At 35.2% G+C, this 15,852-nt stretch overlaps 1 protein-coding gene across 8 annotated transcripts in view; it reads right to left on the reverse strand.

Moving 5' to 3' along the window:
* Positions 1 to 15,852, reverse strand: part of GOLGA4 (golgin A4) — a 67,652-nt gene that overhangs the window by 18,043 nt on the left and 33,757 nt on the right. For all 8 annotated transcript variants that reach the window (XM_056485702.1, XM_056485700.1, XM_056485699.1 and 5 more), the window contains 5 exons: positions 15,166 to 15,313; positions 8,892 to 9,070; positions 7,728 to 7,859; positions 6,553 to 6,708; positions 350 to 4,428 (listed from right to left, as the gene is read on the reverse strand). In XM_056485702.1, the coding sequence (XP_056341677.1) occupies positions 350 to 4,428; positions 6,553 to 6,708; positions 7,728 to 7,859; positions 8,892 to 9,070; positions 15,166 to 15,313 (4,694 nt within the window). The remainder of the gene's footprint in view (positions 1 to 349; positions 4,429 to 6,552; positions 6,709 to 7,727; positions 7,860 to 8,891; positions 9,071 to 15,165; positions 15,314 to 15,852) is intronic.

Consider the following 15,852-nt stretch of genomic DNA (forward strand, 5'->3'; position numbering starts at 1 on the left):
AAGAATTGTATGTATATAAGAAAAGTATGTATGAACAATTATTGATATCATCTGAACATGAAGCTCTCAGTACTATGTTTTAATAAACTTTGTTTCCTTTTTGAGAAAAGTAGAATTATATGTTTCAGCAGTGCTGAAAATTACCATCACTGAAATAGATCAGAAATGGTATTACTCTGCGAAATGTCAAACCTCTTTTCGTTTCTCTAAGTCTATTTAGAACAATTAAAGAAAAATATCAGTCACTATTTCCTTGTTACAAACTGAGCTTTAGAAAAGTATTCTTGAGGTTTGAGAGACTAGAGATAAAATACAGAAAAGGTAACACAAAGAGGAACAAAGAATTTACCTGATTTTCTGTTCCATTTCCTCTAAGGACTCCTTCTTGACTATGTCAAGCTCTTGCTGATGTTCCTTTCGCAGAGCACGTATATCTTTTTGAAGATTATTCACCTGTTTGCATAGTTTCTGTTTCTCCCCTTCAGTCTCTTCCAGTTTAGTCTGCAAGTCTTTCTGTTGCTTCTGCATATCATCTAGTGACTTCTGCAGCTCCAAAACGGATCTGGCCTTTTGTTCAGCATTTTCCTCAAAAACTTTAAGACTGTCATTTCTTTCACCCAACTGTTCCTGTAGACATTTTAGCTTTTCTTCATATCTTAAACTCATATCTTCCATCTCAACCTTATGCACTTCATTTTTCTTCACTATATTATTTTCTAACTCTTTTACCTTCTGTTCTAAAGACTGACTGACTGCCTCCTTTTCCTGCATTTTTTTCTGTAAATCTCCAATTACATTCTCCATATCAAGATATTTTTGTTCTTTAACCTTCAATTCTTCCTTACTGCTTGCTAAAACACCACCACAACAAGCATGCTCATCCACTAACAATGAATATTTTTTGGTTTGCTCCTCAAGTTCTTCCCTGAGACTTCTGGTCCTAACCTGCTCTTCCTGATGGCTCTTCTCAACACATTCTAGTTTTTTAAGGAGTTCTTTCTGTTTGTTTTGCAGTTCTAGATGGCAGTCATTACTCTCTTGTTGTTCCCTCTCATACTTCTGTAATAATGCATCTTTTTCAGTTAAGCCCTTCTGCAACACTTGCATTTTCTCTTCATATGTCTGTTGGACACTCTCAAGTAAGTTTTTTTTCTCTTGCTCTACAGCAGCTTTTACACTCTCTAGTTTTTCCAGCATCTCCTTCTCTAATTCTGTGGAATCTTTTGTTGACTTAATTTTTTCTTCTAAGGACTCAATTTTGGCTTCTCTCTCCTGCACTTTCTGCTCCAACTTTCTTAACTGATCCTCCCTATCTTGCTTTAATTGCTGTTCCTTTTCTTCCATCTGAGACAATAATTGCTTTCTAATAGAACCTATTTTTTGCTCTGCCTTCTTTTTCAGATCAGCCAGCTTAGTGCTGTTCTCTGCATTCAGTCTATCTTCTAATTCTTTCAGTTCTTCATCTTTCCTTTTAAGTATCACCGACTTCATTTGATCAAATTCCTTCTCCTTTGCTTCAAAATCAGCTTTCAATGAACTTATTTGTTTCTCAAGATTAAGCACTTTTTCTTCAGCCTTCTTAAATCTGTTTTCCTTTTCAAAAGCCACCTTCTCTGCCTGATGGAGTTGACAAGCTATTTCCTCTTTCTCTGTGTTTTTTTGTTCATTACACTTCTTAAGTTCCTCCACCAAGGAATCATTTTCTGAAGTTTTCTGAGCAATGTCTTTTTCTAGTTCAGCAATTTTTGCTGCTTGTTTTTTTAACTTTGAGGTTAACTCACTTTCTTCCTTTTCCTTCCTGTTTTGCTTTTGTTCCAATTCACTTTTTAAACTATCAAGATTCCTGCTTTGTTTAGCCAGCTGTTCCTTCAGTTTATTTAGCTCTTCATCTTTCATATTGGCTTCAGTATTTCTTAATTCAAGTTTGCTCTGCAAATCTTTGATAGTATCATGATTTTGTGTAAACCTGGTTTGTGCTTTCATCTTCCACTCTGACAGCTGGGCCTGGCAATGATCTATCTGATCAAGAGCTGATGCTTTCTCTTGACTCAGCATCTCAACTCGGGATGATAACTCTTCTACTTGATTTAACAACTGCAATCGATCCTCTTGATGTTGTTTGCTTAACAGAGATATGGCTGCTTCTTTCTCTGTTAAACTCACTGTGCTTTCAAGCCTAACATTAAGGTCAGTAACTGTTTTGTTGAGAGCAGACACTTCAGATTGCTTTTCCTGGAGTTCTTCCCTCATTGATGTGACAGCATTGATATTTTCAGATAACTCTTTCCTCAGTTGTGTTATGCAAATTTCTTTCTCTGATGCTGCTTGCTGCTGATGTCCTCCCTCTTTTTGCAATTGTTCCTTTTCTGTTACAAGTCCTGCAATATCAGCTCTCATGGACATAATTAAATTGTCCTTCTCCTGCAATTCTTGCATTGACTTTTGCAAAGAAGTAGTAGCAGCAGAATGATGCTCTGTTATTTCTCTAAGTTGAGCTTCTAGCTCAGTTATCCTACTTGTTTTGATTAATATTGCTTCTTTAACTTGAGCAGATCGGCTCTCACAGTCTGCAATTTTGCATGTTACTATGCCAATTTTTTCTATACATTTTTCAATTAATTCATTGCCTTTAGTTTGCAATGAAGCTTCAGCATTCTTCAAAGCATTTAACTGGGCTGTAAGTTCTCCTGACAACCTTTTGATCTCAGTTTCTTTTAGCCTAATTGCCTCTATTTTTTTCTCATAATTTTCATGATCTTTATACTGAGAAGATTGCACAGTTTGGAGTTTCTCTTCAAGGGTTCTCAGTGTATCAGCCAGCTCAGTAATTGTAGCTTTGTCCTTCTCTTCAATTGCTTTCTGCTTATTGAGTTGTTCCTGAAGCTCTGTCTGCTGATTCAGGGACTGTTTAAAATCACTTTCCAATTTTTTCAATTGTGTTTTCAGATCACTTTCCTTATCTGACAAAGCATTCACCTTAGCCTCTGACTGTGTTAGCTGTTCTTGCAACTCCTTCAGGCACTCCTCCTTTTTCACCTGTTCTTCCTTCAGCTGGTTTATTTCTGTTCTGGAGTCCTCCTTTTCAGCACTGAAGATGAAAAGTTTCTGTTTCAGGTCTCCAATTTCCTTCTCTTTCTCTTGCAGCTCCATATCATGTTCTTCCTTGAGCTCTTCAATCCGCTGATTAAGTTTTTTTTCCCAACTTTGGATTACTTCTTCCAGTTTCCTCCTGTGGTCCTCAGCAAGACTGTCTAGTTGCTCTTTCTGATTAGATTCCAGTTTTGATACTGCATCATTGATTCCAGATGAGCTGGCATGTGCCATTTCCAAAATTTTAGTATTGAATTCACTCTCTTTCTGACTGAATTCCAACTGCTTGTTTTCAAGCTCTTTCTTTAGTTTAGCTTCCTGCTCAGCAAGTTTATTTTTGAAAGTTTCCTGCATATCTTTTGATTTCTGTTTCATTTTCTCCACTTTCTTTTCCTGACATTTTAGTTTACTTTCATACTCTCCTTGTAAAGCACTAATTCTCTCTTCTGTAGCTATCAGTTTCTGTTGAAGCTCTTCCACTTGCTTGTTCTGTAACTTCTTCATGTGCTCCATTTCATTTTCTTTCTCAGTCAGACTTCTCTTCACCTCATCAGCCTTTCTTTGCAGGTCCTCCAGTTGACGTTCATATTGCTGTGTTAGAGTGGTTACTTTCCGTGTATTTTCACTGCTTTGCTCCTCTAGCTTTGCAGACACTTGGGCAAGTTCAGCCTCAGATCTTTCTGCAGATTCCTTCATTTTCTGTTCACATACTTTTAACTCCTTCAAATGTCTGTCCTTTTCCTCCAGTGACTGTTTGAGCTTGTTGAGTTCCTCTTTGAGTACCTTCTCAACACCTTGAATAGATATTTCATGCTCTTTTAGCATTGTTTCAATCACTTCATTGTGCTGTTTTCTCTCTTCTTCCAATTTTCCTTTCAAGTCTTGCTTTGCTTCACACATTTTATTATTTAATTCTGAGAGCTCTTGTTCTAAATCATGACGTATTTTTAGTGCTTCTGATAGCTCAGAAGACAGTGCTTCTAATTCTGTTTGTTTCACATCAAGTTTTTCTAATGTTTTTTCATTCATCTCTTCTATGTGTGCACGGAAAATTGTTTCTTTCTCTTTTAAAACAGTTTGCATCTCTTGTTGTTGTTTCTCTCTTATTTTTTCTATTTCAGTTACATGTTGTTGCTTTAAAATTTCAAGTTTTTCTGTCCAAAGCTTTTCTTGCTGCTGTTTCATGTTCTCCAGTTCCTTATTGTGTTTTTCAACCATATCACTGATTTCCTTACTGTGCTGGTTTTTTTCAGAATCTATGAGAGTATTTAATTCCTCTGACTGCTTTCTGTCATCTTGCGAATACTTTGCAAGAGAGCTTTCGAGTTCAAGAATCCTCTGTTAGAAAACAGTTTTAAAAGAATATGAATATTCAAAAGGTAATAATTTGATTAAATTTTTTAAAATCTTACCAGGTTCACATAACTACAGGTCTCTCCATTATTTCTACTGAATGTCAACCTCTTCTATAAGCCTTTCATTAACCTGGTTTGTTCTTACTTTTGCTTCCATTATGGAGAGTTAGTTAATTAACAAAAAAATTTCTATTTCACTGCAGTAAAAATAAACACAAAAACCTGAACAAAATGTAAGTAATTCAAATAAAGTAAGTCAAGTGATATTTATGAGAGGTACATTCGCATTTTCTTCCTAAACTAAATTATCAACATATAGGATGAAAAATATAGGGAATTTACAATGGTATTATGGAGTTTTGTACCTGCCTACTGATTTATCCTAATACTAGCTCCCATGGCAATGCTACTGGTAAAGCTTTAATGCTTCTATAGGCAAAACTTCCAAACTAATATCTGGGACCAGTGGAATAATGCACAAACTTGCATTAGCAGACAATACAGTCTTACTCATTAAATAAAGCAAATGACACTTCAAAATTTTAAGCAAATAATTTTGCTTACTGTGGTGGTGCATTCCCCCTTCTTTTCAGGCTGCACTGATATCTGAGAAATGCTCGTTAGACCTCAGCCTTGAAAAAACAGCACCCGGACTCAGCACTTCCCAAGCTTATCAGAAACCTTGTGAATTCCCAGGAACTGCTGCAGTCTGACAAGCTTGCATTTTCCTTACAAACAGCACTGGAAACTATTTTTCTTGCCTGAATGGCGTAACATCCCTGTTCTCACACTTTCAGAGAAATTGCCAACATCCTGCCTGTGGCCAGGATGAAACATTGTGAGTAAAGCCCACTCTCTAGCAATCCTGTAAACAGCAGTCCAAAATGGGGCCCTCTGAGCTCTCCTGGACCACAGTGGGCTGCAATCAGCAATCTCCCTCTGAGTGGACCACCTGTCAGAAGTAGCAGACTCTCAAGATCTTTTATTCAGAGGATCGACAAAAAAAAAAAAATGACCAATACTGGGCCAACATCCTCATTCCTCAAGGCTCAACCCTTCACTTGCTGGGGAGATGCAAAGGCATCCAACGTGAGTATTTCACTTTGCTTAGAGGGGAATTTTTCACAGGCACCTTGCTTGAACTGACTCTTTGTGTGCATGCATATGCTATATCAAAGCTGGGAGAAATACTGCTTTCTTAGATTTTTAAGCACCTTAGGTATCTACATAAGTTAGACCTGTAGTAAGGTTAAGTCATTAGGTTACAATCTAAGTGGAATGCTGCTAAGTGTTTTCTTTGCTAAGTTGCTAATTTTAACTTATAGGTTAGGCTAAATGCTATTAAATATTACTGCTCTGTTAAATTGTTAAAGTAAGGTTGTAAGTTGAGTTAGGTATAAGTTAAGTGTTACCCCTTTGTTAAATTGTTAGGCTTAAGGTATTATTTAAGTTAAAGTACTCTTAAGTTTGACTGCTATTAAACTTTTACATTGTATTCCTTTTCATCTGTGCTCTCACTGTCCTTTTGTCACACACACATAACACACACACCCACACACAACCCCTAGACAGTTCTCAGTTTATTTCTATTTGGTTACCTGGATTTTGTTGGCTTTGTTGTTGCTTGTTTTTCCTTAGTGTGCTTTAACTGTCCCATAAGTGGTACAGTGAGTCTTGCAAACAAATTTTGTTGCGCTGTTGCTTAATATTAAATCTGGTTTTTACTGATACCCTTGCTGCTGATTTTTTAAAGCGATCTCAAACACTGATTTGTAGCACTCACTAAAGTATCCTTATGAGCATTTTGTAAGGCAGTAGTACCCAGAAATTAAACAGCCTGAAATTTAACTCATCTTTATAACACATCTAAAAATTAAGTAGATGGATACAAATTCATATCCCACACCATGCTATAAAGTGAATGTATTTCCATATTTTGCCACCTAATCTTATAAAAAACTAGGGGCTGCAGAATTGCATGGCAATATATTAAACTTTTGTCACTTTAATCCCACAAAACCTAATCACAACAAATCACTATCTGTAAACATTTGTCACAGTCAAACACATACTTGTAAATGCTTAGTCTTTTGGAATCTTTACTCACAGTTCTACAAGTCTCTATTTCTTGATGCATCTTCTGAACTTTCTTGTCACACTCAGACTGTATGGCTTTCTTCTGCAGCTCTAATTCTTCTAGAGCTAGGGATTCTTGCTGCTCTCGCTCTTGAAGGGCTTTTAAGCACTCACTCTGATTTTTTTCCTGCATGAAGTAAACAATAAACTATAAATATAGTCATCACACCTTCAAGAATATTATGATACTATATTTTCAAGTCAGCTAATAGGTGTCATACACTAATCACCTTTATTTTCAACACAAAAACACATTTGATCTGTGAAAACATAATTGCAATAAATCACTTTTTTTTTTCTTGGAAACCATTTGTCTTTGCATGAAAAATATACAATAAATACTTCAATTTTGGTTTGTTTATCAATATTAATTGAGAATAACATCTGAGAGGAATAAAGTCTGTTCTCACTTGATTCCACTGCTAATACATTTTTAAGCTTCTGTTTCTTACAATTAAGAAAGTAACTAGTCAAACAGGTAGAAAAATATACTCAGGACAGGACTGTTAAAGTCTCTCAATCCTAGTCACTATCCATCATGGAGGTGCACAAAAACTATTTGTAACAGATACATATAGATGATACATATATACATATATGTTACATATAACATAATTATTTAGGCAAAATTATGTGATTATCTATAGTGGATTACAGCTCATGAAAAAGTGCAAAGAATTCCAACAATTCTTCCCAGTCTGATCTCGAAGAAAATTCTTTTTCTGATGTCAAACATTATGAACAGTTAACAGTTAATAGTTCACATAACACAATACAATCAGACGTAACTATGCAAATATTTTTCAAACAGCCTCATTTTTTGTATTTTTTTTTACTCTAGTTGCTGGGGCTGATTGCCAATGACCCATAGGAAGATATCCAAAAAGGCAAGTCTAAAAAAATTTCAAAAAAATAAATAGTTTCCACAAGATACAGCCATTACCGAGCCATGATAGTGATTCAGTCTGGATCACTGCAGCTGCTTTCTTTTCAGGTTGCTGAAGTCTCTGAGCTATCTGACTTTGGGAGAGCACTCTTATCTTTGAGCACAAAAGGACTGTCACTGTGGAATAGTGCCAACTCAAGACTTCTACTCTCAACTCCCACTTAGAGAAGTGTCTTTCTATGCATTTTAGGTTTACTTACAAGAGCTGCCTTCATCTTCTCCTGGAATACCTTTTCTTGAGCCTGTAATTTCTCATTTAGCTCCTGATCTTTGGTAGCCAGTTCTTTTTTATGGATTTTTTCTAGTTCAGCAACTCGTTCCTCTGAAGACTTCTGTGAATCAAAGTCAGAAAAAAATTATTTCCAAGCTGTAACTAACAAAACACTTTCTACCTTTTCTTCATAAGAAGGTAGTGCAACAAACAAAAGAATCCAGAACCATCTCTTTGCTCCCTCTGAATGTTATGATCACTCAGAGTGCTTAATAGTAAGCCCTGACAGTTCTTATTTTCAAGCTTGAAATTATCCATCTTCCTTCTCAAGTCTTTCATAGTTGTACTAAAGGAACCACCAAAGTTTCTAAAGACTCCTTTTCCAAGGCAAACTTAAGTGTTTTCAGTTCAAACGTGATAATGCATTGGAAAAAGAACTTTTTTGTAGCTTTCCCAGTGTTCTTATTTCATGAGCCTGAAAGGCAAGTGGTGATACTCTGTGTAGACAGTTATCTACAACCTACCTACATGTTTTATTTAAGAATAATGTAAAGCATGTCAATTGTCCCCTTAAAGCATTAGTGCATTATCTTAGAAAAATTAATACCATTATGAATATCAATGCAAGAATGTAACTTAAGGGTGTTCAAATTTACAGCTTCAAAAGGCATGTGAAGTACTACAGCAATTCCTACCTAAATATACCAGATGAAGCAAATTATAGGAACTTTTAACCAGCAAACAACATGGCAACAAGTTTCTTAACATTTACACATACTCAGCTAGGATAATGATTAAAAGCTAAAAGTGATTAAAACTCAAGAACCTGGTGAAGATCTGTTAGCTTCCTGCCATTAATCTCTTCTTCTTGCCTCTGTTTAAAGTCTTAAGTGTAGTTTTAATAAATAATTTTATTAAATACTGTGAAGCAAAGTTTATTTTACAAAGTTTTATTTTTACATGCCATTAATGAACTGATTTAAATTGATGGAGCAAAAAAAATCCATGAGGAGTTTTCTATTTTTCATTAAGTAAGTCTTTGATCACAGAAAATAATTTCTATAGGTTTTATTAACTAGCAAAAGCTTTATAACAGAGTTCTGCCATACTGATGTATTTTACAACAATGGCATAACTGTAATAAAGTTTTTACCTTCATAATCTCAACCACCTCTTGTTTCACTCTGGTTAATTCCCGCTGAAGATTTACTCTCTCTTCTTCACTTGCCTTTTCTACTGCTTTAATTTTTTCATCCATTTCTGTCTGCAGTTTTTTCCGGGCTTCCTCTGTCTTTTGGGCCATACTTAAAGCCTTCTCAAGCTCTTCAAAAGCTGCCAAGAAAAAAGAAGTATATGATAATTGAGAAATATCTATATATTTTAATAGAAGAATTTCACAAAAAGAGAAGAATGAACTTAAGAATTTATCAAGAATTCACATGTTTATTTTCTAGAAAGGGAAGAGAACTGACAAATAGATGTGACTTACTTCCAATACATCCTGTAGCTTCTATTTCTTTGCCTAAAATTACTATAAAATGTATAAACCATATTAATGAACGAACTATAACACTCCTCTTCTGCCTATTTCTGCTGAGTAAACTTGGAAGAAGTGGAAAATAGCTTCACAAAGAGAGGTAGTTCACACTAAAACCAGCAGACAGAAACAAACCGGGAATGACTACTATGCAAGTCAGTTACTAGTGGGTCATGAAGAGTTTCTCCTGAATAGAACATTGATGTATGGAATTTTATATACCTAACCAGGTACTTTATACACCTAAGAGTAATTTCAAACTGTAAAACCTAGAGAATCGTTTCTTTAAACCATGTTTCAGAGAGTCCACAGAGATGGCTTTGCTAATTTAATTATCTCACTATTTACATTTAATGTACACTTCTACTAGTGTAGTAGCTGAGTGTTAAGAGGACTGTCTGGTGCTTCTAACTTCACAAATAAAATGTAAAATTAAGAAAAAATTAAAAGTTAAGATTTATTTCCAAAAAACTTGAATAGCTGTAAGTTGTTTCAAAAGAATACTCATGCTGCAGTGTTGAAATTTATTTACTCTTGCACAGGATGCACAAATCCACTGAAACACATTTTAATTTACAAAATAGAAGCAATAATTCCACAGCTTCATCCTTGCTAAGGAGAAGTATTCTAACATGCTTTATTCACTTCACAGATTATAATTTGCACATAAAAAGAAAGCAAATAAATTCCAGTATTGTGAGCTTATTTATTTATTCAGTATCCCTAAAACTCACTACAACTGATGTCAGAATTTATACAGAATTACACAATACTAGAGTTCAATCATTATTAGGGAAATCTCTTTCCCTGAATGGATCATGAATGTGGAAAACCCCTGCAGCATATTAGAAAAATTCAGTCTCACAACACTCTATTCTATATTCTACTATGTGGTTAGTATTCCACTCTACACTCTACTCTATGGTTAGTACTTTGCATGACAGAATTTTGGCAAATAAAATTCAAAATCACAGTGCCAATATTAAGACTGTAATTTTTAAAACACAACCCCCTAAAATTATATTATTCTATTATACCCTGGACTCTATTTTGCAAGGAAACAGAAACAAAATACTTTTTGAAGTCTCATTTAGTATGCTAAGCTTTCTTCCAATAAATTCTGCCCCCAAAAGAAAATTGTAATAGACTCCCACATCTCCAGTTTTCTGATTCATCATTAGTTTGTAAGCATTCACAGCATTTATTGCAATTTTTGCTTTTTTGAAATTATCTTTAATAACATTCAGACATGTTTGAGAAGTGAGCAATGATTTCCATTCCACATCTTTTGATAACATTAAAAACTGAAGATTTTAACCACATTCTATACTTTTAAGGCAATGCCGCAATTACGTTTTAAAGTAACTTAATCTCATAAAACTGGATTCACCCAAATTCTGACCTTTTACAGAATTTTCTTCTGTTTTTTGAGAAAGCCTTTTCCTGAATATTCACACCAACAATCATGTTTTAAGGCAAAATGGGGCTGTTATTGACTCTGGCTATACCAAAGCAGACCACTTTATCCACTTTTCCACTCCATGTTCTCCTTAAATGCTTAATCTATTACAAAAAATTAAGATCACTAGAGATTATTTCAAGCAGGAAAACAATCTAAAATGTAATACAAGCATGCACGAGGCTTATAGCTCCTTATTTCCTCACAGCTCTTCATAGCCCTATCAAGGCATTTGCCACCTGCAGTCTGCAGGACTCAAGTTCTTCCCCCTTGTCACAAGGCACAAGTTGATTACGGATACAGCCTGCAGAACTGTGTTTGGAGAATGGTAATGACTTCCCTGATGCTCCTCTCAGTCCTAATAAAACCAGACCAAGCAAAACTGGCAAAGTCCTTCAGTATTACAGCATCATCTTTTTCAAAACCAAACAAAAAAACAACCGAACAAGCAAACAAAAATATCAAACCAAAATAACCCCACCCTATGGATCTTTGCAAAGTATAGCTTGACACTATAGCCTGCAAGTAGAACATCAAGTTATTTCACTTCTCCATACACATTTTCTGATTCTTGTTCTCAGCATTATGTACGTTACTTTCATTTGAGACACCTGTTACTTCCCAAAAGGAAAGAGAACACATTTGCCATAGCCCACAGATCAGCCAAAGAGAAAATCCACGTCCACAACAGGATATGGAATTGCTGAGCAACATGCAGTACAAAAGCTGCAGCACATAATCACAAGCAGGATGCCAATACAAAAACTGGACAAAAGCTGATGGTTAAAAAGCCAAGAGGGTATGAAAGCACAAAGAAGCAATACTTCACAGAAACACACTTAGCTCTCTAAAAGTTAAATTATATGCATCTCAGGCACATTTAGCCCTTAAGCAAAACAGAATATTTTCATTCAAAGTAGTTAATTCTAGTGTAGCTGGACACAACCAAGTTCAGCAGAGGGTTAAACTATCATCAAGCAGACAGAATGTGGTCTCTATAATCACTGTTACCTTTAATCTGTGAGAATTTTAATTCTAACATATATCAAAACATGAAATAAAGTCCATGTTTTTATTTAAATATACCTACTCTGAATGCAGAGAGTAAAGGCACTGCCTCTGCATTCTTCTCCAGCCTGCAGAACTTTGCTCAGGGAAGATCTTTCAACTAAGTATTGGTTGAATGAAGTCTCACAAAGACACATGAGCAAGTCAGAAATAGAAACAAGCACACCAGCAGAATCTCAGGTGAGTCTTGCAAAATCCCATTCACGTGACAAAGCCAGACAAACTGAAAACTTTTCTGTGCAGTATGGAAATTACAAAAAATAAGTCTGCGCACAGTTTAAGGAGTGCAAGGTTTGCAAACCTGATTTTTATAAAACATGTGCTGGAGAGCTGACTACTTTACTTATGCCACTCCAAAGTATCAATCTTGGTTTCCTTTGCCTTGCCCCTCCCACCCAGAGTAACATCCAGGTGCACTGCAAAGCCCTCTCGTTTCCTCTGCTGCCACTGCACACCTTTTCTCTTTGCCTACAGTGCCTCCTGGTGCTAAAAACTGTGCAGGAAGCAAACCAGCTTTGTAAACCAGCTCTGTAAATCAGCTGGCAAAGGAAGGATTGCACATTCAGTTTCTGAGGACTGAGAGCAGGCATCATGTCCAAATTTCGAAAAAAAATGTTGAAATCATTCCTACAGCTGATTTGTGCATCTAGGCAGGATTTTAAATGCACAGTCCAAGTCTTTTTTTTCCACTAAAGAAAGGTGCAAAGCATATGTTAATTAAGCTCACAAATGAAATGCTGCCTACAAATAGGATTTGCTTTCTAAAGACTTTGTTTGCCCACAGAATACAAATAGGTCAGTAATCTGCATCCTGAGAAGACATAAAGTACTTATGCTAGGTAATCTCAGGAGAAACAAACTTAAGTTTACCCGGAAATTTACAAATATTAAAAAGATCTTTTTTGAAGAAAGAAAGTAAAAAGGGTCGCAGTTACCTCAAGTAGAAGTGCCTGAGAAGCACAGAATTTACTTTTTAGAACCCAGTTCAAGCACCCAATGTGTGATGTAAAAAAACCAGAGCCCTTACCCCAGTCCTGTTCATACAAGGCTTGGGAAAGGCACCATGATTCACTTATTGGCATGTGTGGATGCACAAAAACAAGATGCTCTGTGAGATTTCAACATAATGTACCTCTAACTACAAAATAAAAAAGAACTTCAACTGGGGAGACCAAGTCACAGTTTACACAACACAACAAAAAATAGGTATACATATCTTTTCACTATTTCATTACAAAAAAATGCATTCACATTAAATCAAACACTGGAGCAATTCACTGAAGTCCTGATTTACAAAGAAAAATGACACAGATGCAACAGTAGGCAAGATGACATAGAAAACTATACCACTTTTTAGTCTCCAGGCAGCACTACAAAAGTAAATTTCAAGTGTATTATGCTTATTCTTATTTTGCTATAACATAAATGAAATTAGCATTTCTGCTCCATTCCATGAATTCACTAAACCATGATGCAGAAAAAGATGTCTAGAATTTAATAGTCTAGATGCAGTTCGTGTGGTCTGTGACAACCATAGCAGAGCAGGGAGGTTAGACCAGATGACACAGTGTGATCCATTCCAATTATCCACTCTGTGGTTCTGTGAAAGTCACCTCATATTAACTATCCAAAACCAGAACTTCAATCGTTGAGCTCAAATACATGAAATTGCTCAACGCACAAAACCATTACAACTCAAAGATTGCAGCCTAAAAACCAATTTCAGGTTCTCTCAGTATACAAGGTGGTTTTCTCAAATAATTTAGTTCAACTGTACTGAACCACACTAACACTGTAGACTACAATATTTTTTTAATGTATTAAGCCAAGGATGTAATAGAAAAACCTAATAAAGGTTGCATTACAATTCTGCCTTAAAAGCAGTGTTAACTAATTTTCCAAAGGATCCAACACACATATATGCATGCTTAAAAGACTATAATAAATAAATGCACTTAAAGGTAAAGTTGATACTTATGCGCTGTAAAATGAACCAAAGTACTTAAAATTTTAGTTTAAAAAAGAGAATATTTAACACACAAATCTCCCCCTAGAAAAGTCTAGTGTATACTCAATATTCATTCAAATTAAATTACTTCTCATTACAACAGAAAGTTTTCTAGTTATCTACAGAATCACCTCTAATCTGACTTCGGCTTCTGGCCCAGCAAACTTGAAGAAATTACTGTATTAATTAGTGTGTGTAGATAACACATTAATCATTCATAATTGTTTCTCCTGCCTTAAAAAACACTATTTCAAACAACTATGACAATAACTTCATATCTACAGAAATAATAACAGATTCTTCATCTTCTTTTTTTAATCATTAAGAGCTTCCTACTCTCCCAGTACCAAAAAAAAACTTTAGGACTGGCTGACTTCTGAAGTATGAATTTCCAGAACTAAAATGACACATGCAGCCTTGAAAAGGTAGGAGAGGAAGGCACATAACCAAAACGTTTGTTACTTTCACAAGATGGATGTTCCAGCTGCTTTTCTGCATTACAGCAGAATGATCTATCCAAATTAATCTTTAAAACAGCAAGTTCTAATCTAAATCTATATAGATTTAAAATAAACCACTATGAACTGTATTGTTTGAACTCCTTGTTTTTCAGAGAAAGAAAATACGTATATTTTATTCAAAGTAAGACCTGAGCTTCTGCTAAAAAAGTGAGCTTCTTTACATGCCCATGAGAACAAATAAAATTACTCTGAAAGAATTCTGATGTAGTACAAAACAATTTCACTGTTTAAATAACAATGGTTTAACTTCATGCAAAAGAACTCCAAGCACACTTAATGTTACCTAATTTCCACAAAAAGCAAACTACATCCTATAACAGTTACAAAATGTTCTTCTGTTACAAGCCTGAAGCAAAAGGAATCATCACTGCTGTTTCACTTAAATCAGAAATGCTTTCATTAAAATAATTGAAAGAAAATGCTTACTATGGTTATAACATTTTTACTTTCATACACTCACTGCTATGTTTTCTATGTGAATTCCTGGTGGTATTATAATGACAATTTATAGGTAGTTGCAAGTTTCTCCTCTTTAGACCAGAAGAAGACTCCATCAATCTTTTCTCCTACAAACATGGAAGTACAGTTGCCTTTCAGAAGTTTCTTTCCTAAATTCCTAAATTTTATTGGTAACAGATAAATCAGTCAAAAGCATCCCTAAACTTTGCTATCCAGAAGTGAAGTTAGTAATGATGGTAGTATGGGTGTTGTGTAGAACAGCAGAAAAATAGCACCTCTTAATATCCATTCCAAACAACAACTCCTTAAAAAAAACCCACACTGAAGCTTTCTGATGTACAAATGTGAAAGCCAGTAATCTACATATATCCTTACCAGCTCTTTCAGATTTTTCTTTCTGTTCTTTTAATTCTTCGCCTTTTGTAGTTATTTGTTTGATTCGAGCACGCAGTTGGGCTACCTCCTCCTCCTTCATTTCCAATGTTTCATGCATTTGCCGCTTTGTCTCCGCAATTACCATGCCCTATGGAAAAGGTCCTTGTGATAAAAAGCTAGCAAATGAATAAGACACATATCTGAAACAATTTCAAGCCAGGGCACAATCCTTGCCAGGAATAAACTATAGTCTGTTATTATGAGACTAGAAATCAGGAGATTTCTCTCTGTCAGAAAACAGAAAATGCTAACAAAAAGAAGATATGAATGAGAATTATTTTTATGAGCATCCAAAATTTATCTAGTGGTGAAAAGAACTCCAGCAAACATTGACCATCCAAAACCTTCCTCCTTCAAGTACAGACATTTTCCTTTGAAACACATATCCTGTAAACAAACCCAAACTAAAAGCATTGTAGAGTCTGTACTTCTCCTTTGAGAATGCACCATACAACATTAGTCATGTCAGTTATGACACCACCAGAAGTTACTCCAATAACTTCTGTAATCTTCCAGTAATCAAGACTGTGATTAAATAACCTTTAAGGAACTAAAACCTGAGAAACTCCTTATAGACAATTGAAACTATAGTTACTTTACTGGTTATTTTTAAATTAATTTAATTGT

The sequence above is a fragment of the Oenanthe melanoleuca genome, chromosome 2 (assembly GCF_029582105.1).
Source record: "Oenanthe melanoleuca isolate GR-GAL-2019-014 chromosome 2, OMel1.0, whole genome shotgun sequence".
Classification (NCBI taxonomy): Eukaryota; Metazoa; Chordata; class Aves; order Passeriformes; family Muscicapidae; genus Oenanthe; species Oenanthe melanoleuca.